Genomic DNA, 23,162 nt, shown 5'->3' on the forward strand with positions numbered 1-23,162 from the left:
GAAATATTTTAACAATCATCACCCTGCACAAATTAACGGGGGTTTGTGCCGCTGCTCAGTGAATCTCAACATTTAACCTTCGCTTACAAAAACAGAGCACAGGGGGTTGGGGGGATCACAAGCGAGGGCCTCATAGCTGTGTTTCCTCCCCTCTGTTCAAGTCACGGTATCCTATTGGCTATGTAACCACAGAAGTACTAAACGTTTGATATTTATGCTATTAACATCTTAATTCCTTTAAAAAAAAAAAAATCTAACCTGCACTGTCTTCAACAGTATCTGTGACGCACTGGCACTGCCACCTTCCATGAGCCCTTTTCCCTGCAGCAGTGCGCGCTCCCCATTTCCCAGTGTGTTTTCTCTCAGAGTCCTCGCAGCGGCAGGAGCTTGAGCAGAGAGCCAACATTCCTTCTGACGGCCAATTTCCTGCTCCAATGACCCACCCGCCCCTCCTGGCTGCAGCTCTGTGTCACGCATGTTGTATGGGCACTGCTTCCACATACCGGCCTCATGACCTCAGAGGCTGCCTGACAGGCGCTCTTTATCAATCCCCATTAATTCATTATCTACTCTGTTCTAAGTCAAGGGCAAGTAGGAAAATCTGCAATGTCTACTCTCCTGTGAGTCTTCAAGGTCAAATCCTTAGTTGTGCTCTCCAGCACAGTTTTGTCTTTACAATTCACCCAAGCTGTGCTACGCACACTGCTCTCCACCAAAGGAATGCTGAATCGTATGCCTGGCCGAAGAGATGATCATGGAAAAGACGAGCATAAATTTCTATCAAAACAATACGGGGAAAGTTGCAAGAAGCTGCCTTGCCTCCCGTCTTTCCATTCAAGAGTAAAAAGGCGGGGCTTACCTCACAGCTGTGTTGGGGTGAAGAGAGCAAGCAGTTTTTCTCCCTTGCCACAATCTAAACCGGGAAAGGACAGTGGTGGACGAGGACTACCCTTTGGTAGTGCCTATGTCCTCGTGACCACTCTGCGAGGGAACAGCTCAGCTAAATTGATCTGCTGCTATCAGTCTACACAGTGGCACAAGCAAGTCTCTGCTGATCCAAGCGCTTCGCACACAGATGGCAGCTGATCAGTTTGTATAAAAGTTATGGTCCATAACACGCCTTTATCCAAAAATGCCTTTGTTAAATGTTCACTTTGCACTGCGCACAGCGTATCGTGTATGTGTGGAAGAGGACAAAGAAGCTTAGCTCTAAAATATTATCTAAAAATGACCAAAAAGATCTATGTAACTTGTCAATGAGAAAAATGGTAGATGAATTCAAATGAATTGTTGAGGTGAGCCCTAAGTCAGAAAGAACCTGAACTGATCTCAAGAATCAAACAGGATCTCAAGAATGCCAACCAAAAGTCTGATATTCTTTAAAGTCATATGAATGACACCACTACCAAGCCATCAGCCTCCCAAAAACTTGGCAGAGACCATAAGAGAAATTGATATAATAGACATATCTAAGGGTGAACCTAAATAATTCAGTTTACTTAACTAATACTGCATTAATAAAATTTGAAAGTTAATAAAAACCACATTTCTGAGAAAGGAAAAACGTGCATTCACACACATATATAATTTCTTACAAAGATATCGAATAACAAATGTCAATTTATTTAAAGCATCTGAATGAAACATGGGCATTACTCATAAGCCATACTTATCTTGTTTCATTTTGTTTTATAGGGTAATTGTTTTCTACGTAATTTTTCCTTCTAATTCTACCAATACGTAACATGGGCATATTGTTTAACCTCTGCTTCAGATCTTCTCTTATAAACTGAGGTAATAAAAACCTATTACTTATAAAAAATAAAATACTTAGGAATAAATTTGATAAAGGGTATGCATGATTTGTACACTAACAACTATAAAGCAGTGCTAATCTTGCAAAAGGAAATTATATAAGACAAATAAATTATGAGATATACCAGGTTCATGGTTTGGAGGGCTCAATATTGTTAAAACAGTAAACCTTCCCAAAATAATCTATAAATCCAGTTCAATTCTAATCAAATCCTAACAACATTTGGCAATGACGGGCTGACTTTAAAATGAAAGGCTAAAATATAGAAAAGTTAAAACAATTTTTATAAAGAACAAAGGTGGGATGTAACTATGTAATTTCAGAAATTACTATAAAGTAACACAAATGAAGACAATGTGGTATTGTATGACATGTGAAGCAATTTAGAACAGAAGAAAGATTCCAGAAATAGACCTAAACAACTATGGTCAATTGATTTTCAACAAATGGTACGCAGGCACATTAATGAATCAACTAAGTATCTGTATGGAAAAACATAAACCTTAACCCTTAACTTATATTATACATGAAATTAAATCAAAACGTATCTCATACCTAAATAGAAAAGCTAAAACTATTAAATTTCTAGAAAAACATGAGAAAGCCTTTGACATAAGGTTATGAAAAAATTTTCTTAAAGAGGACACCAAAAGTACAAACTATAAAAGAAAACATTAACATAATGGACCTTCTTTAAGATGCAAAGTTTTTACTTTTGCATAATTAAGAAAAAGGCAGAGAGGGATTCAAGTTGGAGAAGTAGGTGAAAGTTACACTCACCTCCTCCCAGGACCAAACTGTAATTACAACTAAAGTATAGAGCAATCAGCCTGAATAACCAACCTGATAAACACTAGGTGGAGAGAAATCTTATAACCAAGAATTTAGAGAAGGGGCCACATCAAGATTGGTAAGCAGGGCAATGATGAAAAGGGCTGGCCCCGCACCCACATGTGGGCTCCCAAGTCCAACGCACCAGAGATGGAAAGAGGTGTCCACATAACATCTGGCCATTAGAATCAGCGAGTAATTTGTCCATTAGGGTGAGATGGGAGTCTGGTAGAAACCCAGGCGCCCTCTGAAAAGACTCCAGCAGAAGGGGGGCCACTCAGAGCAAACTGAAGTCATGTGAGGAGAGATAATGGAGTGTGTGGCTTGGAGAGAGAACTAAAGGGACAGCCCCCAGACTCTCTGCGCTGAGTCTCCCACAGTGCACACAGGAACCATGTTTCCTGGAACAAGCACTCCCCTCCATGTGGCATCAGCCTGGGGAAATGCAATGGCCCAACTCCCCCTCCCAGTTGCTTCACCCTGCTGAGCTCATGCCCTGCGGAAGAGTCAGCTGCCTGGCTCTGGAGTAGAGGTCCCAGTGACTCAGGGGGTGTCAGAAACAGAGTGGTGTTGCTCTGGCGGGGAGGGCTATCCCTCCAGGCCTAGTGCCTGACCAGTGCGCCTCCCAAAGGGAAGATCCACTAGCCCCACCCACCTAATGCCCACCCTGTCAAGATTGCACCCTGCAGAACTGTCAGCAGCTATGGCCAGCTATGGCCAGTTTGGGCCTATGGTACAAACTTTCTAGGAAGGTTATTGAGGAAGTTTGGACAGAACTGGGGAGAAAATGAACTGTTTATCTCTAGGGAAGGTGCCATTTTTTCTTCATTCACCTGAATTGCACCCTGAAACCCTACCCCACCACAAAGATTTGAAGTCACTAAGTGGGTGGTGGCTGGAATTGGTGTACCCATAGCATCAGTGATGTAGAAGACAAGGTAGCAGCCGAAACTGGTTTGGCTCAATGGATAGAGCGTCGGCTTGGGGACTGAAGGGTCCCGGGTTCGATTCTGGTCAAGGGCATGTACCTTGGTTGTGGACACATCCCCAGTAGGGGGTGTGCAAGAGGCAGCTAATCGATGACTCTCTCTCATCGATGTTTCTAACTATCTCTCTCCCTTCCTCTCTGTACAAAATCAATAAAATATATTTTAAAAAAAAAAGAAGAAGACAAATTAGCAGCCTGGCTGGTATGGCTCAGTGGTTGAATGTCAACCTATGAACCAGGAGGTCACGGTTCGAATTCCTGGTCAAGGCATATGCCCGGGTTGTGGGCTCAATCCCCAATGTGGGATGTGCCAGAGGCAGATGATCAATGATTCTTTCTCTTTATTGATATTTCTTTCTTTCCCCCTCTCCCTTCCTCGCTGAAATCAACAAAATGATATTTCATTTCATTCAAAATGAAAGAAAAAATAGAGGAACATAGTGATAAAGAATAAAATGGCAATAAATACATACTTATCAATAATTACTTTCAGTGTAAACAGATTAAGGGCTCCAATCAAAAGACATAGGGTAGCTGAATAAATAAGAATACAAGACCTATATGTATACTGTCAATAGGCCCATCTTAGAACAAGACATACAGAGACTAAAAGATAGAAACATATTTTAAGTAATTAAAAAAAAAAAAAAAAAAAAAAGCACAAAAAACAGCCACAGTGACTCAGTGGTTGAGTGTTAAGCTGTGAGGTCACGGTTCGATTCCCAGACAGGCCACATGCCCGGGTTGTGGGCTCGATCCCCCAAACATGCAGGAGGCAGCAGATCAATGATTCTCTCTCATCACTGAGGTTTCTCTCTCCTTTCTTCCCCTTCTCTTCCTTCCTCTCCTTACTCTCTCCCCTTTCTTTGCTTCTCTCTCTCTCTCTCTCTCTCTTTCTTCCTAAAACCAATAAAGGTGTACTGGGAGAAGAAAAAGGAAAAAGGTGGGGTAGCAAAATGTATATCAGAAAAAAATAGACTTCAAAGCAGACTTTGATAAGAGACAAAGAAGGACATTATATAATGATAAAGGCATCAAATAAGAGTATATAACCCTTATAAGCAATTATGAATCTAAATAGGAAGCACCTAAATGTATAAAGCAAATCTTGATGGACATAAAGTGAGAGACTTTAATATTCCATAGATATTAATGAATATATCTAGGCAGAAAATCAAAAAGGAAACAGCAGTCTTAACACACTAGACAAGATAGATTTCATTGAAATTTTCAGAGCATTTCACCCCAAAGCACCAGAATATATATTCTTTTCAAGTGCAAAAAGAACATTTTTTAGGATAGACCACATATTAAGACACAAAATAAGTCTCAATAAATTTAAAAAGACTGAAATCATATCAAGCATCTTCTCCAACCACAGTGTATGAAACTAGAAATCAATTACAAGGGGGAAAAAAACAACTGAAAACCACACAGACACATGGAGGATAAATAACATTTTACTAAACAATGAATGTAGTATTAACAATGAGATCAAGGGGAAAATCGAAAGACACCGTGAGACAAGTGAAAATGAAAACAGAAAACACAAAATCTATGGGACACAGTGAAAGATTCCTAAGAGGAAAATACATAGCACTGCAGGCCTACCTCAAGGGAAAAAAAACACACACACACAAAAAAAAATCTCAAATAAACGATCTCATCTTTCACCTAAAAGAACAAGAAAAAAGAATAAAAAAGCCCAAGTGAGTAGAAGGAAGGAAATAGTAAAGATCAGAGTGGAGATAAGTGAAATAGTCTAAAGAGATAACACAAAAGATCACGGAAACCAAGGACTGGTTCTTTGCAAAGATCAACAAGACTGATAAACCTTTAACCAGATTCATCAAAAAACAGAGAGAGGCCCCAAATAAATAAATAAAGTAACAACTGACACCAAGAAATACAAAGAATTATAAGAAAATATGGACAAATATATACCAACAAATTAGACAATCTCAAAGAAATGGAATAATTCTTAGAAAAATGCAATCTTCCAAAAATTGATCAAGAAGAAACAGAAATTCTGAACAGACTTATTACAACTAGCAAAACTGAAGTAGTGATTTAAAAATTCCAACAAACAAAAGTCCTGGGCCAGGTGGCTTCACGGGTAAATTTAGCAAACACTCAAAGAATTAGCACCTATCCTTCTCAAACTGTTCCCAAAATTTCAAGACACTCTCACGCTTCTTTGTTGAACATACTGTAAACACCTATACAAATCCTGGAATACGCATGATTTACACTGATGAAATGAAATGCTTTCAACTTACATTTTTCCTATTTGTAAAATTGAATTAAGTATAAATACTTATGATGGTTTTCTAAATTCACCTTAATAAACAAAAACATAATTTTATTTTTACTTTTTTATAAAATTTATTGGGTGAAATTGGTTAATAAAATTATATAGGTTTCAAGAATACAATTCTCTAATACATCATGTGTATATTATATTGTGCTCCTCCAAAACAAAACAATTTAAAAAAATAGAAAAGTATTTAGAAGATTTTGATCAATGCCCTAATATTTTATTTATATAATAATATTCAATTAAGTAATAATAAAGTCTTTTTACAAATTCAACTTTTTAAAAATTATACTTTATACTCAATATTATTATTTTTTATATATATTCAATATATTTTATTGATTTTTGTACAGAGAGGAAGGGAGAGAGATAGGGAGTTAGAAACATCGATGAGAGAGTGTCATCAATCAGCTACCTCTTGCATACCCCCTACTGGGGATGTGCCCGCAACCAAGGTACATGCCCTTGACCGGAATCGAACCCGGGACCCTTCAGTCCCCAAGCCAACGCTCTATCCACTGAGCCAAACCGGTTTCGGCTCAATATTATTTTGTATTAGTTTCAGGGGTTCAGCATAGTGCTTAGACAACTGTCATATATTTTACAAAGTGATCCCCTTGGTATTTCAAGTAGCCACCTGGCACCATACATAGTTATTACAATAATATTGACTATATTTCCTATGCTGTAGTACTTTTATATCAATCATCATGAGTATTCTGTAACTATCAATCTGTACTCCTCAATCCCTTCTTCACCTTTTCACCCAGTCCTGCACGTTCCTTCCTGGAGATCGAGCTCACAACCCCAGCATGTGCCCTGACCAGGAATCAAACCATGACCTCCTGGTTCATAGGTCAACCCTTAGCCACGCAGGCGAGGGTTTGACAAAGTTAGCTTAATGAAACTAACACACTGAGACGTTTATAGTTTTAAAACATAAAGTAAGCCATGGATAAAAAAATAAAATTAATTGCAAAAACACCTAACCCCTATGAAACCATAAATGTGTGGCAAAAGTCAGAAATATCTAAGGAAACAAATAACTTTTAATATGTAATTTTCTGTACATCCAAAAAATACATAAATAATATAGAATAAATTTATTTTCTTTAACATTCAAATATATATAATTTTGTTGGATTTAACATACACTTAATTTTATATAAATGTATTAATATACTTTTTATGTGTGTATATATATATATAACTTAATTCATGATAAAAATAAAAAAAGGATCCCTGAACTTTGACTAATTTGTAATTTTAGTTTTATAAAGACATCCTGATTTTACCACATATAATTTCCTTCACATATCAATCTTTCTCTTAACAATATCTTTCCTCTCGTTATTTTGTTAGTGTTCTCAGTACTGAAAGTGTTCTCCTTTAAACAAAAACAAATTTAGTTGCTATATATGTAAGAGACTTTGAATTCATAGGGTAAGACATTAATTCACACATCCCTCCAGTCCACACCCACCTCCAAAATAACTGGCACAAGCAAGGCTAGTGAATTCCTTTACAGCTAACAGCAGGTAAGCAATTCAAACATTTGACTGAGAAATACTGTATTTCACTGACACACACAGCAGACATTAAAACCTTTTTGAAATACAGAGTGGTCAGATTATTATGCGTTCAGAGATCATAATAACCTGGCCACTGAGGGTATAAAATTTACTTCTGCAAAAGAAACCCAAACATCACTGCAAATAAGGATTCCTAGGGTGAACTCACATACTCATATTCACCAAGGATCATCAATGACAAATTCCCTTACTGAAGACCCCTCAAGCATAAGATGACCTGAAATTCCCATTGACCACACACACAGAAACAGCAGAGTCCCTCTCTGCGAGGCTATGTACTTACTTTGTTGAGACACTACCAAAGCCAGTATTCCAAGGACTACGAGAGCTTGCATTTATACGTATAGCACATCTTGAAGTTGTAGTTATAGCAACCAAATTCCCAACTTGATCCAGCAATTGAACTCCCTCTCCAGAGAACCGTTTTTGCTCTGTGCGTCAGGTATCACATCAGAATATGATTTAAAAGGGCAGGGGTGGTCTAAAAAAATGCTTTAAAAAATTACTTTAGCTATCCAGGATGAAGGCATTTCAAACTGGAGCAGAAAGTACAACTAATGTTCCCTTTGGGGAACATTTTTAGTATACTCCATTTTATCATTTACATATTTAACTCTACTCCTGTAGTTTACTAGAGACCTATCTTATCTAAAATTTAACACAGACTATATTTATATCAAGTGGAACTAAACTCTCCCTTTAATACATCAACTCTAGTCAAACCTAGTTCACAGGTGTCATCATTTTACTTGCCTTATTTGGCACTCTTTCCCAGCATATCCTTAAAAATCTTTAATATATATCTTTACCTCATATGTGTCATGGGAATACCTGGACCTGAGTGAACTTTAGGTAGGACAAGTAGGAATTATGGGTGATGCAAGACTTGAAGGAGTATGGCTAAGCTCATAGAGTGTGAGCCTAGGGCTAAGGAGAAGAATGATCTGGCGATTAAAAAAAAAAAATGCAATTAAACTAAGAGAATGTGAGGGAAAACTAATGAGCAAGTGTAACAGAGGCTACTGGCTGTCTATTCTCCTTAGAAGGGTATTTTTATATTACTATTTTTAGTGCAGCACATTGCATCTCGGAATAAAACACTACATATCTTGGGCTCCTGGGTGGCCTGAATTGTACACTACATTCTGGACAATGAGCTATAAAAAGGGATGTTTCAAAAAATCCGATCTGGATGGAAGTTAACTTTCCCTCCTGCTTCTGGCTTCCACCGCAGACACCATAGCTGGAGGTGGGTAGCCATCCTGCGCTATGAACCCACGACCTGAAGACAGAAGCTATGAGCTGGCGGAATATGGAAGGCTGTAAAACTTTTCGTACTGTGGAGCCACCAGACCATCCTGGACCATCTACTTTCTGGGTTCTTGTACACGATAGAACAATTAGCTCCTGCTGTGTCTATGCAACCAAAACTAACTGTAATTGATACAGTAAGCAAAATAACATCCAACAATATGCCAACTGCCCTTCCCTCCTCTCTGCACTCCTGCACAGATGCACTATTTCCAGCTTCTCAGGAACTTGCCCCAGACTCCTTCTTCCATTATGTTGCAGCCTCATTGTTTTCCCTGATTCTTCTTCTCTCCATTAACTTGACATCCAATAAATCATGGGCTACCACATAATTATTCCTAAAAGGGAATATGTTAGCTTAAGTCATCTGAGCTCATTATACAAGGGATCAACAAATGTCTGTGCTTTTTAACAATGACATGGTGACACTATGGAGGATTGAAGGCATATGGGGAGCTACTTAAATAAAGCAGGCGACACCTGAACAAAGGCAAGGGTGTGTGGATTCAGGCATTTGATCTGATCCATACTGTCAAGTCTAACTCTGAAGTGTTATTTACTTTAAAAAAAAAAAAAAATGTCAGGGGACAAAAGTGAGGTCAGAACTGAGACTCTCAGAAATTTCTACAGTAAGTGACAAGCAAGGTATCAAAGGCATTAGCGATAGGGAAAGCAGGTGGTCAAGCAGAACTGCAGGTGTTTGTTGAGTCCCAGATATGGTATCTAGAGTGCAAGGGACCTGGTGCAAATTCATACGGAGATGAATTTGTGTTCCACATACACCCTTAACTCCTACATCTGCATCTCCTTTAGTGTATGCAACAGGCAAAGCACAAACTCCAGCAACACCCAACCACCCACCTTCTCCATGCTTGCCCTTAAACAGCTGAAAGTTGATACGAAAAAGTCAATAAATCTATGACCACACATATCAAGTGGGCACTCAGCATTACCTTTGTTTCACAACTTTCTCTCTCTCTCTCTCTTTTAACTCCTCAGTACCCACCACTGAACTCCCGAATGTATGGACCTCTGCCTTTTATGCCAAACCTGTGTGAAAAGGGCGGTGCTCTTCCACTCTTTCCAAAGCTAACAGCTCTCCGCCTTGTGGGTTTCATCCACATGGGCAATGACCTCCGCTCTTTCCTATCATACCTACTTACTCTTCTTAAATCTCTCCAGCAACATACAAACGCGCACTAGCATCTTCTGATTGTAAAGAAACAAATTCCTCTTGATTTCACAGCTCCCAGCCACCACCCGTTTCCCTGCTTCTCTTCACTATAAAATTCCTCGTTTTGATGAAATTTCTCTTCGGCCAGCTTCTTATCTTCCTATTGTCTCCTCAACCAAAGTGATGTCTCTATATCCTGCAGCTCCAGACAAATGACCCCTCTTCCTTCTCAAAGCAGCACTTTATCTCTTGGCTCTGATGACACACAAGCTGCATCATATTCTAGGCCAGCACATAAAAGGCACTTAATATTTGTAGGATAAATGAGTAAGACAAGGATCCGCGTATAAAGAATTGCAGGTGAGCCATTTAGAAGACAGGTCAGGATAGAAGGACTCATTAATATTAATTAGGCATCAAGCTGATGAGTCTCTTGAAAAGACAACCAGTAGTCTAAGGTAATGTTTAATTCTAGAAATTAGCTCCAGTCATTGTATTCATCACTTTTGATAATCCTCTTGGTAAACAATTCTCTTAAGATATGAAGTTTTTTAGGATACTATTTCTTGTGGTGATTAGGTTTTACACATTAATATTTTAAAAGGACAATACAATTACCATTCATTCTTGATAACTATCACTAACTTAGTAAATACTTAACCTATGTAGTAGAATACTCTTGATACAGATATGTCAGGTGTTGTTTTTTTTTAAACTGCCGATGGAGTAGATGTGGGGGGAAGTAACTGTAGAAGACACACACATCCATATTTGTGTGTGTGTGTGTGTGTGTGTGTGTGTGTGTGTATTGTTCATAAGCTAGAGGCCCAGTGCACAATTAAATCGTGTACGTGTAGGGTCCCCTAGCCCTAATCTGCCATCAGGGCCATGTCCACCGCCCCACAAAGCCTCGCATGTTCTGTGGACGCTGCTGGCAGCCGCCATGCTCCAGAAGTCCCTCCCGCCACGGGGCCCATCAATGCACCTCCTGGTGAGTCTGGTAGTTGGTCGTGACACCATGATGGCATCATGACCACAGGCCTTTTATGATACAGGTGTTCCTATGTATAAATCAAGTTGAACATTTTTAAGTTAACATAGAAGTAACATTTCTATTTACTGACTATTGTCATTAGCTGGCCAACTATTTACAGGCCCCCAAACAACTGCTTTTACAAAATAATGTGATAATGGGTAATATAAGACAATGCCTGAGATAATGAGTCCTTATACAACTTGTCAGTGCTTACTAATTCTGCCATCATCCATTAACTTTAGGTCATTCCAAATATAAATTTAACAAGGTCTTACGTTTTCTCATGGAAGGGAAGGAACACGTTTTTCATTTAAAGAAATAAATAGCTTCTAACAATGCTGGCTATAAAGAAAACTTCTTAACTTATGCATCACTTCATTTAATCTGGTTTTTCCCCAGGGCAGGAGAGAAAGCATGTAAGACCAAAACATCATTGGTAAAACTCAGTGAGGACAGTTTAAGATGATTTATCATTTTTCTTTTGTGGAGTTTTTAAATTTTATTTTTCCCATTCCTTCTTCAATAACCACTCTTTCCCTTTCATGCTTAACCTGTGCTCCCATTGCTGTGATTTTGCCAAGACCTAAAGGACAATCTTGCCTCTAATATGCCATTTTCAGAACTCCAATGTCATTTTTCTTCATACCTTTTGGATAAATGTAATGTCCAGTAAAGTTACCCACCTTTCCATCACTTAATTCACTAATGAGTTATTTTTAAAATGCCACACTCCCTTCTCCAAAAAGGTGTCACATGATATAACAAATTTATACTCTTTAAAGAGTATGATTTTTCTATTCCTATATAGCTCTTCACATAAAATAAGAAATACTATCTAATGTGTCTTTAGTCTCTACTGCATATAGAATTGTTGGCCCATTGTTTCTCTCTTTTTCATTACTATAAAAACACCAAGTTCTCAGCACAATCAATTAACTTACCCCATAGCACTGGCAAGCATAAAGTAGGCCTGTGCTTTTTAAACTCAAGTAGCTCATTGTTTGTCATGTGAATCATAATGAGAATAGTATTTCAGCCTCTCAGAACTGATTAGTTAAATGTCTTGTTTTCCCACTTATCTTCATGAAAGCTGCCAGCTCTAATTTAAAACATGATCTTGGAGAAGACCATAGCAAAATTTTAATTTTTAAATTGTGGATATATTTGGTCTCAATGAAAGAGAAGCACTAATGGCAAGTGGGCACTTTCAACATAGTACAAATAAATGATGTGTGCATTTCTCTCAACTTCCTGCCGTTACCTGAGACTTTATTCACCAACAGTCTGCCAAGTTATGCAGCTTTGTAAACTAGACTTCTCATTAATGCCAAAATCACTAATGCCTTCCCAGCTATTTTATGGCCTAAAATGCATTTCTATTCTAGATAATTTGATGCTATCCTTGTGCCTTCACTTCGGTCTCAATCCTATTTCTGAACCATTACTCATTCATGCTCTTGACTACACTCAGATTTCACCTCCAACCACTGCCCAGCAATCTAAATCATAAACCCCTTACCCCCCTCAAAAAAAAAAAAAAAAAATTCACTTCCCTAAGTTAAAGCCACCCTTAATTACCACCCACAAAACACCCCTATCTTTGAAAAGTCTTTAACATATCAATTTATACTATATTGTTTAATGAAACCTGGGCAATTTTTTTCATGTTTCGCATAAAACTGCCTCCTCTCCCCAACCAAAAATTAAGCTACATGACGGCATGGAGTAAGCCATCTTGCTTCCTTTGTATCCTCCAAAACATACTGCAGATACCAACAGTAAAGAGGACTTAATACAAGTTTCAATCAATATTTCAAATAACATGGAAACATGCCTCAAAATTTGAACTCTACCAAATCTAGTTTAGAATGAGACAGAAGAATCCATAAACATTAAAGGGGACCCAGGAACCAATCCTAACTTCTGGTGGCATTTCAGCAGTTTCAACGGATAGTGCTGGCCAGACAAGAGACATCATTTCTCAGGACGTTTGTACCGTCTGCCCCTGACACAACCTGGCAGCCGGACCTTCACGTCATGCACTGGAAGCCCAGCCCTCTCTAGAGGTGACTGACCCTAATCCCTCTGGCTCCCGGGCTTAATTACAACCCTTCTCTTGGTGTCTTCCACTTTCCGAGACTTATAGCCAGCATGAGTTTACCTTTCCCTTCAACTTTACTGCCCCTATCCTGGCCCCACATTGATAAGAAGTGAAGAGTTTGTTTACCAACTGCTCTATGCTCTATTTGTGAAACACACATAAAGGTGTTTTTTTTTGTTTTTTTTTGTTTGTTTGTTTGTTTTTACTGCCAGAGCAATAATAAAAATATTGTTTATGATTTAAATATATAGTGCGTAAGGCAATTTCTATTAAAAGGTCCCTTCTGGGCAGCCTCTATGGTAAAATTGATTCAATTGAGAAAACCAGGTTCCATGTTTTAATGAGTGATTCTTTTCCAGGACTGTGACCAACATATATTCAAAGAAGTATCTGTATAACAATAATGCTTCATGTCTTTGTTGATTTTATTATTTTAATTTTAATTCTCACCCAAGGATATTTTTCCCCTATTGATTTCTAGAGAAAGAGTGGAAGGGAGGGATGGAGGCAAGAGAGAGACATAAGAGAGACACATCAATTGGTTATCTCCCACAAGCATTCTTATCAGGGCCCTTGACCAGGAATTGAACCTGCGACCCTTTGGTTCAAGGGATGACGCTCTAATCGCTGAGCCAAACCGGCACTTCCTGTCATCATTAATATCTAATGTTTTGTGTTTTTTGCAAATAGATGTAAAAAACGATTTCTATATTAGTAGAAAAAGATCCTAACTCTATGAGTTAATATACAACCCAGGTAAACTATTCCCTTCTCTAACAAATAATCCAAACACCAAGTTGAAAGTTTAGAAACACAGTCTAAGCCTTAAACTATGTTTAATATCTAAACTAGAATTCTCAACCTTTCAAAGAAAACAGCGGCCAAAAAGTAACATTTGTCCAAGTTATTATATTGTGACTTTACTATAAAATAGGCTTCAACATGTAAAGAGCCAGGCAGTTTTAGAAGTGAGAGATTTTGAAGTATATAACCATTTTTATTGAAGTGCCTTAAACACACTGATTTAGACCACAGGAGGGCAATAAACATTATTAATATTTTCCTGCCCTTATGCAGAACCAAAAATACATTAAGGAAAACCATTCCCAAACCTGCAACTTTCTATAAGATTATTTTCATCTCCTGCTTTCCAGCTCCACTGCTATTGCAAATGATGCCTTTGAAAAAAATACCTTTTCAAGATAAGTCACTGCTTTCTGCCTGTCACCGTCCTAACATATCAACCTACCATGACTATGGGTATCAATAGCATGTCCTAGAATCGTGCAGCACACAACTTGCACATCTTAGTGGCCGCACCACTTTGCCTACAGGAAGAACACAGAGTTTACACCATTGGGATAGTCCTCTCTGGCCAATGTCCCCTATGGCAAGTTCCTAAATGAGAATCAGAACAACCTTTGCCGCATCCCTAAATTACCTTTGCCCACTATCTTTCTGATCATACAAAGAAACTGAGTTTACTTTTAACTAAGACTTTAAGGAAATCAGAACTATAAATCATAAATTGCTGCAAGAAGAAAAATCATATTTCCAAATAAAGATGTTAGCTCTATCTTAGGGCGACATAACATATAACACCATATTATTATAGCCACTTGTACATATACCAATGTTTCAAAACTTGATAAGTCAATTTGATTTACAAGAAAAATCACAAAAACAACATTTGTATCACTGGAATGGCTCGGCATGAGGGAGAGTGGGGAAGCTGTCCCTGGAAGTCACACAGAAAGTCAGAAGCTCCATAAATGTTATAAACCTCATCAAGGAATATAATATTCATGTTTGAACAACCAAAGTAAAAATAATCAACCAAAACAACTTTTCTCCGTGTAAAGAGAAAATGAATAAATTTTTAAATAACAAAAATCATAGAAGGCTGACTTAAATGGCAATTGAGGAATTCAATACAGCTAATGAAGTCTGGAAGCCAACTGACAGATTTCCTGCCATGTGGAACTCCCTTCTCAAGTGATGCTATCGGTCTCAAAGCAATTTCATGAGAAATGGTCAAAAAAATATGAAACTGTTGTTCAAAGTACTTTGATTTATCACTTACTAGTAAGGGTATGTTACCTGTTAAAATAAGCCAGAATTTTCAAGACAGTGATCAAATTGTGTATCATATAAACTGATAACCAATTTCTAGGCTAACATAAAATCATGGTAAATGTGAAGAATCATCTGTGAATTCGTGATTTTATAAAACCAGCAGGCTATTACTAACACCTAAGCCATATTATACTTTAACCAAACCTCAATATTTTCTGGAGAGAAAAATATATGTGACCCATTAATGTCAACTTGTAGCCAAGCGCAGCATAGAGACTCTTCCACATTAAAACAGTCTCCGCACTCCTCCGAAGGCAACATCTCCAAAGGAAACAAACAACTTGGAAAGAGCAAATGTCACCAGGTGCAGCATGAGGGAATAACCTATATATAGTCCCAGCTCGTCACTCAGCCTGAAACACCATTCCTTCCCTCACCCCATTAACGTGCTGACTTGCAAGCATTTGACATGCAGCCAGGGGAAGAGTGACTTATGTCATCTTTTAAAATAATTAGACAGAGAGTCCAAAACATGTGTTCATGAAATAGGTCTGAACTGCAAGTCCTCTCTCCCCTAGAACAACAGCTTTCTGAACATTAGGTTCCTGTTCCTCACGGGAACGAGCTGCTGCCTGATGAGCTGAGGACGGCTGGGAGTCCGGGAGGACCACCTCAGACTCCTCCAGGGTGCTAGCGCCGTGGGCTGCAGACGGAGTTCGTACAACAGACCTTGCCACAAGAGGATTGGGAGCCACTAGCTCTGTTCTCTGTAAGATGCATCCATTTCAAATCACATTCATTAGAGCATAACTTAACTTGTGCAAAGTTCAAATAAGTGAACCTTAAATGGATATTAAAATGCAGGAAGAGTAAGTCTTTGCAAAGAGTTTTTAATGTTATGAAGCAATGCATATATATATAAATTTATTGAAATAAAAAAGACATGAAATTATTTATAAGGTATGTTCTTCAGCATGTGCAACATGTACATGCAAGACAAGATGGAAAAACACTGAAATATTAAAAGCTGATTATCTTGGATGAGAGATCTGAAGTGACGCTTTTCCTTCTCTTTATCTGTGAAAATTTATATTTATATAATTATTATTACATTTTACATTAATTTTAAAAATATGCCAATCCTTAAATATTCTTTCCTACACCTTCCTCCAAGTTAGGAACCAAACAGCAGGTTCTGTGTTGAAGGAGTAGAAAAGTGTCGCTGTTCAATTCTCTATTCCTCTGGGAACGAGGATTCTAGAATTACAGGAACTGTTTCAGAGGGTCACTGCAAGCTTTCCAGGCAGAATTCTAGGAATTCCACACTACCCGAGTTTCTTCAGTCCTAAATTGCAGGTAAAAATGATATTTGCCTCAAAGGACAGTTGTAAAATTAAACAATTCAATACATATAAATGTTTCAAACATTTAAAATGGTGCCTGGCAAACAGAAAGCACTCCCAAAGACTAAGCTATTTTTCCTTCATCATTTGATTACAACAACTATTGCTACTTCTAGCACTACTATTGCCACCACCAATGCAAATACTATTACGATAACTACTGCTACTGAGAACAACAAACAGTTGACTGAGCTTCCCCCTCTCATGGGGCCATGTTCCAAAGGGAATAACGCCTGCCAATCTGATCTCCGGGAAGTGGAAGGGCGAACAGGCATTGGGATTGCACCAGAGATTGTGTTTCATGAGACAGCAATGTGTCCCTGGCACTGTCTCACCACAATGCTGGCCGCCAACCACCCATCTCAGTGCCTTCTCTTACCACACCCAGGACCACATTACCTCTCCCCATCTCACTGATTCTTTTTATAAACATTTGTTTACATCTTTAAAATAAATTCTTAACATGCCCTTGACCCATTATGACCTAACATATTTTATTATTATGTTAGGTTCGTGGTCGGCAAACTGCAGCTCACGAGCCACATGCGGCTCTTTGGCCCCTTGAGTGTGGCTTTTTCACAAAATACCACAGCCTGGGCGAGTCTATTTAGAAGTTTAAGTTAAAAAAAATTGGCTCTCAAAAAAAAATTTCAATCATTGTACTGTTGATATTTGGCTCTGTTGACTAGTGAATTTGCCGACCACAGGGTTAGGTGATAGAAGGTAAGGAGGGAGAGAACTTGTCTTTAATAAATTTAGTCATTTAAATAAAGTATTTAATTAATAATTTGAAAGAAAGATATTTAAGCAGTTAAATTTTTTTTAAATCTTGAGTCAAAATAAAAATATGTATTTCTGGAAAACACACAATTGGAAAACACAACTACTGAAACCTAGTAGCTGATACCCTCACTCAGGGAACCTGGAAACACACTGCCATTATTTATAACAGATGAGTCCTAATTCTCTTTGGCCATAGCTGATTGGATCTGGAACACATCGGCGCCATGCCAAGCCAATCAGACGGTAGCCAGAAGAATCCAAAGGAAAGACACAGGCACTGCAGTCAAATGGTGTAAACAGTAGGGACATAAGGTCATAAATCAACAGTTGGCACATACAAGCCAAAGTCACAGGGAGAAAGACATTAATAGCCTTAGAGAGCGGGAAGCTGGTCTACAGACAGATGCAAAATTGAGAGACCATATGGTCCTGAGAGGCAGAAAAGTCAACCACAGTTCCTGGCTTTCCATTGCTAGTCCCATGTGGTCTCAATGAACTTTCTTTTCCTCTCTTTGGATGCTTATGAGATTGCCTGCAATAGAGGCAGATTTTATTCTCTATGAACACACATGTCCTAAATTAGCCTGACATGTTCATGTAACAAATGGACATGTCACCAGCATGTCTTTTGTTCCTGTCCTTTGTTAAAGAGATTGGAACAGTGTTTACAACATAAAACAGTCTTTTCTTACAAGACTTATGCATTTAACACCCAAAGGCACTGATTTGCTTTGTTTCAGAGGAGGAAATAGGAAGAGAAAATAATTCTATAAAAGAACTCAATCCTGCCAGAGGATTTCAAGCTCCATGGATAACCTATTAGAGATTGTCGATACCATACCTGCTTCTTGGAAGAAACATGGATTCCTTAATGAACACGGAACCAGAGAGAAGAATATACCAGCAGGTCCCAATATCATCAGGACTGAAAAGAAAAGGGAATAGAATCAGATGATTATCCATAACAACAACAACAGCAACAAAAACATACACAGCACAAAGTGTAGTAGCCATATTACTTTCAGAATCATAAAGGACAATGAAATAGTATAAAACTTGTCCATAAAAAATACCATTATTTGACAATTGGAATCATTTTTTAAATTATTTTCTATCCCCCAAATAAGCTAAGGATATTTGTCAGTATATTTAAATATTTTAAATGTTCCTTGAACATTTAACATTGATCATTCCCAGTTTTATTTTTTTTAGTTTAATTTTTTTTAAACTGAAAATACTTTCCATTGCTTCATAAAACAAAAAATATATAAAGATATAAACAGTAAAACTTTGTCTTCCCAACCCTTTCCCTGTCTACCAAGCTCCCCCATTTCTCCACCACACTTCTTGGATATTGTTTTAGAACTTCTTCATGCAGCCTATCTAATATAATAAAAGAATAATATGCAAAAAGATGGCTGCCCCCATGTAGACACAAGATGGCCACCACAAGACGGCCAGCAAGGGAAGGCAGTTGGGAGGGACCAGGCCTGCAAGGGAGGGTAGTTGGGGGTGATCAAGCCTGCAGGGGAGGGCAGTTGGGGGTGACCAGGCCGGCAGAGAAGGAAAGTTGGGGGTGACTGGGCCTGCAGGGAAGGGCAGTTAGGGGGGACCCAGGCCTTTAGGGGAGAGCAGTTGGGGGCAACTGGGCCTGCAGGGGAGGGCAGTTAGGGGTGACTAGGCCTGCAGGGGAGGGCAGTTAGGGGCAATCAGGCTAACAGGGGAGCAGTTAGGCATCAGTCAGGCTGGCAGGGGAGTGGTTAGGGGGTGATCAGGCTGGCAGGCAGAAGCGATTAGGGGCAATCAGGAAGGCAGGCAGGTGAGCAGTTGGGAGCCAGCAGTCCTGGATTGTGAGAGGAATGTCCCAGATTGGAAAGGGTGCAGGCTAGGCTGAGGGATACTCCCCACCTTCCCCCCCTCCCCCAATGCATGAATTTCATGCACCAGGCCTCTAGTATGCACATAAACATGGACACCTATTCATATTCCCTCCACCATTGTTTATTTCCTTTTTACAGAAAAGATAGTATACTCTACAGTGCTCTTTCCTTTGTGCTAAACCTTAGAAATCTTGGCATCAGATTGCTGTCTTCTGAACACACCATACTTGACATAAGTAACCCCTTACTCGGTCATTTCAGTTGTTTTTAACAGCATGCAATTATTTTCAAAAAATTAAAACCACAATGAGTCATTTTGTATATATAGTAGTAACTATAACCAGTATCTAGAAGTGCAACTGTTGGGCCAAAGAGTACATACCCTGTCATTCTGATAAATCCTGTTATAGTGTCTTCCATAAGTGATTAAGAATTTATTTGCCTACTTGCTTCACCACAGCCTTACATTACAGCTGGTTACATTTCACATGATCTCACTCATTTGTGGAATATAATGAACAACATAAACTGATGAATAAAAACAGATCCAGAGACAGAAAAGCATCTATCAGACTGTCAAACCTCAGAGGGAAGGTAGGGGAGGGTGGGGGTAAGGGGAAGAGATCAACCAAAGGACTTGTATGCATACATAAAAGCATAACCAATGGACACAGACACCAGGATGGTGAGGGTATGAAGGGACAAAAAGAGAATAAGGACACATTTGTAATACCTTAATCAATTAGTCAATAAATAAAAAATTAATAAAATAAATTTTTATTGATTTCAGAGAGGAAGGGAGAGGGAGAGAGATAGAAACATCAATGATGAGAGGGAATCATTGATTAGCTGCCTCCTGCACATGCCCTATTGAGGACTGAGCCCACAATGCAGGCATGTGCCTTTGACCAGAATCAAAGCTGAGACCCTTCAGTCCATAGGCCAGCGTTCTATCCACTGAGCAAAACCTGCTGGAGCAGCTTGTTACATTTTTTAACAGCTTAAAACAACATACATTTATTATCTCTGGAGGATAGCTGACAACAGATGACTTTATTTTTTTTATTTTTTAAATTTTACCTTTCAATTACAGTTTACACAATATTATTTTGTATGGGTTTTAAGTACACAGCCTAGTGGTTAGAAAATAATATACTTTACAAAGTGTCCCACCTGATATTTCTAGTATCCACCTGGCACCATAATTATTATTATTATAATACTAGAGGTCCAGTGCACGAAATTCGTGCACAGGTAGGGTCCGGAGGCCTGGCTGGCGATCAGGGCTAATTAGGGCCTTCCTTCCCCGGCTGCCGGCCAAGGCCTTCCTTCATTCCATGTTGCCCCTGGTGATCAGCGTATGTCATAGTGAGCGATCACACTCCAGGTATCCCAGTCAAACTCCCAAGGGGACAATTTGCATGTTATATATAGAGATCATGGACTATCTTTCCTATTCTGTGTTACATTTATTCAACAAATGTTTAATAATTTTATGATGAAGGCTATACAAGTTGTTTAGAATACTTCAGAGAACAACAACAAAAATGATCCCTGTTTGCATAAAGCTTATATTCTGGTGGGACAATACAGGTTATCTATATAATAATAAGAGTGTAATATGCTAATTAGACCAGACGTCCTTATGGACAACCTTCCGGACGAAGCCCAGACTATGAGGGAAGCCCGGGTCCCAGGTGCCAGAGGGAAGCCAGTGCTGGCAGCAGGAGGGGGGGGGGGGGGCGGGAGGAGGAGGAAGGAAGGAAGGCCTACTCTTGCACGGATTTCATGCATCGGGCCTCTAGTTAATAAAACTTAATAAACTGAAAACATTTTAAGTCAGTGCTCCTGAGGGAAAAATAGCATAGGGTAAGGAAAAAGGGGTAGAGTGTTACAGTTTTAGATGGGTGATCAAGACAATCTCTCTGAGAAGAGCACTTGAGCAAAGGAGATGCATTAGCCAAGTGGAAGGATCCCTGAGGAACCGGCATTCCAGGCCCAGAGCAGGAGGATCTCAAGTGGAAGGGCAGAGGCCACCAGCTCACACTGCCCAGCAGGGAGGCCAGTGTGGTGAGGCTGAAGCACAGCGGGTGCGGGGCAAGCCCCATGGCCTTCTACCACAGAGGCTTTTAATTACACTTCTGGGGTTCTGCCCATCTGCTTGATGGAAATGATATTGAAACCAAGGGTCCTTATAACTTTGATTGGATTTAGCGTTAAATCCTAGCTCTAGACATCATCTCTCTCTACATACACATACAGGGTGGGGAAAGCAGGCTTATAGTTAGTTGTTCATATGGAAAGTAATACAATAACTCATAAATAATAATACAAGAATCAGCTCTGTTTTGAGTACTCACTACTGTGAACCTACTTTTGTCCCACCGTGGATATACCCCTCGGAGCCCTGGCCTCCCTTCCCCCAGATAACCCCCGAGGCAGCAGAAGGCAGTAGCCGGACCTGACTAATGGTCTGGTCCCGGACCTCACTGAGGGGCATGCACCCTGGACCTCTGGCAGGCTAAAGATAACGACTTGCCCTAAGTTATGTCTCAGCTCCTGAGCCCTAAGGTGGAACAATACCATGAAAACCAGACAGAGGGATCCTAGAAAGACCTCAGAGCTGTCTCAGGATCTGAAGAAATGCTTTATCATCTGCACCTCACCTCCAATCCATCAGCTCCCGGCCTGACCCCGAGCCCCACACCAACAGTGGTTTGTATTTTGGCCTCATAATCTGTAACCTACACACCATCAGGGCCTTAGGGCTTTGGAGCATTAGCTCCACATTCGCCTGGGTGTTGCCATTTATCATAAAACAGCGAATATCCGCCCCCACTGCAATCCTCAGCGTTCAGTGTTTGGCTCTGCCAGCGCTGGGTGGACAAACTCTTTCTGTTCCGTAACGATATCTTAGTGTAATTTTACATTTCTTTTTCTTATTGTTACAAGAGCACACTTTTTTCTTATTTTGCGAGCCACATCTATGTATTTTCCTGTGAAATCAGTTTATAACTTCTAGCTGATTTCCTATTAAGGTGTGTTAATTTTTTCTTATGTGGAAACATATATTAAAACTCAGTAACATCAACCTTTTGAAAACAGGAGTACCGTTTCCCCCAAGGAGTACCGTGGCTTATGCTTCAACTGTTTGCTGTGCTTTTTGCCATGTGTGATTTTATTTTATTTTATAGTCAGGTTTAATTACGGGCTCTGCTCCTATTAAAACAAAAAGCTAAGCATAGCAATGGCTTCACCGAGAAGGAAGTTCATTTCTCTCACACAGAACAGCCTGAGCACCACCAGCCTAAGGGAGACACGGCGGCATCCTGGTAGAGAGACCCAGGCCCTTTCTATTGTGTGGCTCCCTCATTCCCAACCCGTGGCTTCCATCCCTTATGCTGAGGTGGCAGCTCCAAATCTCACCACTACATCCACATTCTAGCAGGAGGAAGGGATGGGAAGGAAGGGCAAAGCACACCCCGTTTCTTTTCTTTATTAAATTTTTTTTTTCTTTTTCAATTACGAACATAGATTTCTCTCAGATCCCAGCGAATCACATGGAAGTATTGCAAAGGGGTCTCGGGCAGTCTCTGCCGAGACCTTTTTTTCCTCTGTAAATAGATTTCAAAAGTTTTCCAAGGACATTCAATTCTATTTCCAATTCTAAATACCTAAGTTATTTAAAACAGCAATCACTATCACCTAATCATTTTCATTTTGCTCTCTGCCTCCAAAGCAAATCAGCAGTTGATCACTGTTTCTCCCCAAGTCCACTCTTACCCAATTTCATAACTACTGATGGCCTCAAGAAAATATTTTTAAAATTTGTCAAATAGAGTGTTGTTCCAAGG

At 39.4% G+C, this 23,162-nt stretch overlaps 1 protein-coding gene across 13 annotated transcripts in view; it reads right to left on the reverse strand.

The window, feature by feature from the left end:
• RAPGEF2 (Rap guanine nucleotide exchange factor 2) overlaps positions 1-23,162 on the reverse strand; it is a 226,943-nt gene that overhangs the window by 113,647 nt on the left and 90,134 nt on the right. For 11 of the 13 annotated variants that reach the window (XM_036424416.2, XM_036424411.2, XM_045576279.1 and 8 more), the window contains exon 4: positions 18,270-18,353. The exons of 1 other annotated variant lie outside the window; for it this stretch is intronic. In XM_036424416.2, coding sequence (XP_036280309.1) covers positions 18,270-18,353 — 84 coding nt within the window. Of the gene's footprint in view, positions 1-258; positions 282-18,269; positions 18,354-23,162 lie in introns of those variants that run through there. One more of the 13 variants, XM_036424419.2, reaches the window with a different exon arrangement.

This window comes from Pipistrellus kuhlii, unplaced genomic scaffold (assembly GCF_014108245.1).
Source record: "Pipistrellus kuhlii isolate mPipKuh1 unplaced genomic scaffold, mPipKuh1.p scaffold_m20_p_8, whole genome shotgun sequence".
In the NCBI taxonomy this organism is placed as follows: Eukaryota; Metazoa; Chordata; class Mammalia; order Chiroptera; family Vespertilionidae; genus Pipistrellus; species Pipistrellus kuhlii.